The sequence below is a fragment of the Rattus norvegicus genome, chromosome 4 (genome assembly GCF_036323735.1).
Source record: "Rattus norvegicus strain BN/NHsdMcwi chromosome 4, GRCr8, whole genome shotgun sequence".
Taxonomy (NCBI): domain Eukaryota; kingdom Metazoa; phylum Chordata; class Mammalia; order Rodentia; family Muridae; genus Rattus; species Rattus norvegicus.
The window spans coordinates 82,689,321-82,690,059 of NC_086022.1; the positions used below are offsets into that span (position 1 = coordinate 82,689,321).

General features: G+C 42.4%; 1 protein-coding gene across 1 annotated transcript in view; it reads right to left on the bottom strand.

Annotated features, from left to right (window-relative positions):
* Nucleotides 1–245: 245 nt before the first annotated feature.
* Nucleotides 246–739, bottom strand: part of Hoxa13 (homeo box A13) — a 2,136-nt gene continuing 1,642 nt past the window's right edge. The window contains exon 2 of the mRNA NM_001271355.1: nucleotides 246–718. Within this exon, the coding sequence (NP_001258284.1) occupies nucleotides 474–718 (245 nt within the window). The 3' untranslated portion in view covers nucleotides 246–473. The remainder of the gene's footprint in view (nucleotides 719–739) is intronic.

A 739-nucleotide genomic window follows, 5' to 3' on the forward strand; every position in this document is an offset into this window, starting at 1 on the left:
CAGAGCGAACAATGGTAGGAATTTCAGTAAGGTTTACCTGAGCAGGCACTTAACATGCAAAGGGGATGGTGCTGGATAAGCGACGTGGAAACAGCCTTTGTTTCTGTAACCAATTTCCAGATTACCGTCTAACACAATGTCCTAAAATATAATGGTCACATAAATACTTACAAGATTTGAGTAAATTCATAATTTATCTGAAATTGTGTGTTTTACGGACTGATGAGTTGGCTCTAGAGTTTGTCACTTAACGGTCTGGTGGGTTTGTCGGGAGAACTGGCAATCTTTACCATTTCTTAAGTTTTTTTTTTTTAATTGTAGATTCCATTGAAGAGGAGTCCCCTTAGGAGAGCAAAACGTCAGTGTCTCTCTATCCCATTCTTCAGTTATTATTACGCATTCTTATGATCTGGGCAAAGAAACAAGTCCTTACGCGTTTCTTCAAGCTGCCCTCTACTCCGCATTTTAATCCATTAACTCGTGGTCTTGAGTTTATTGATGACTTTTTTCTCTTTGACCCTCCTGTTCTGGAACCAGATTGTGACCTGCCTCTCAGAGAGGTTCGTTGTGGCTGATATCCTCCTCCGTTTGTCCTTGGTAATGAATTTGTTCGTAGCGTATTCCCGTTCGAGTTCTTTCAACTGCACCTTAGTGTAAGGCACCCGCTTCTTTCTCCCCCTCCTATAGGAGCTGGCGTCTGAAGGATGGGAGACGACGTCTGTAAGATAAGGAAGAAGGC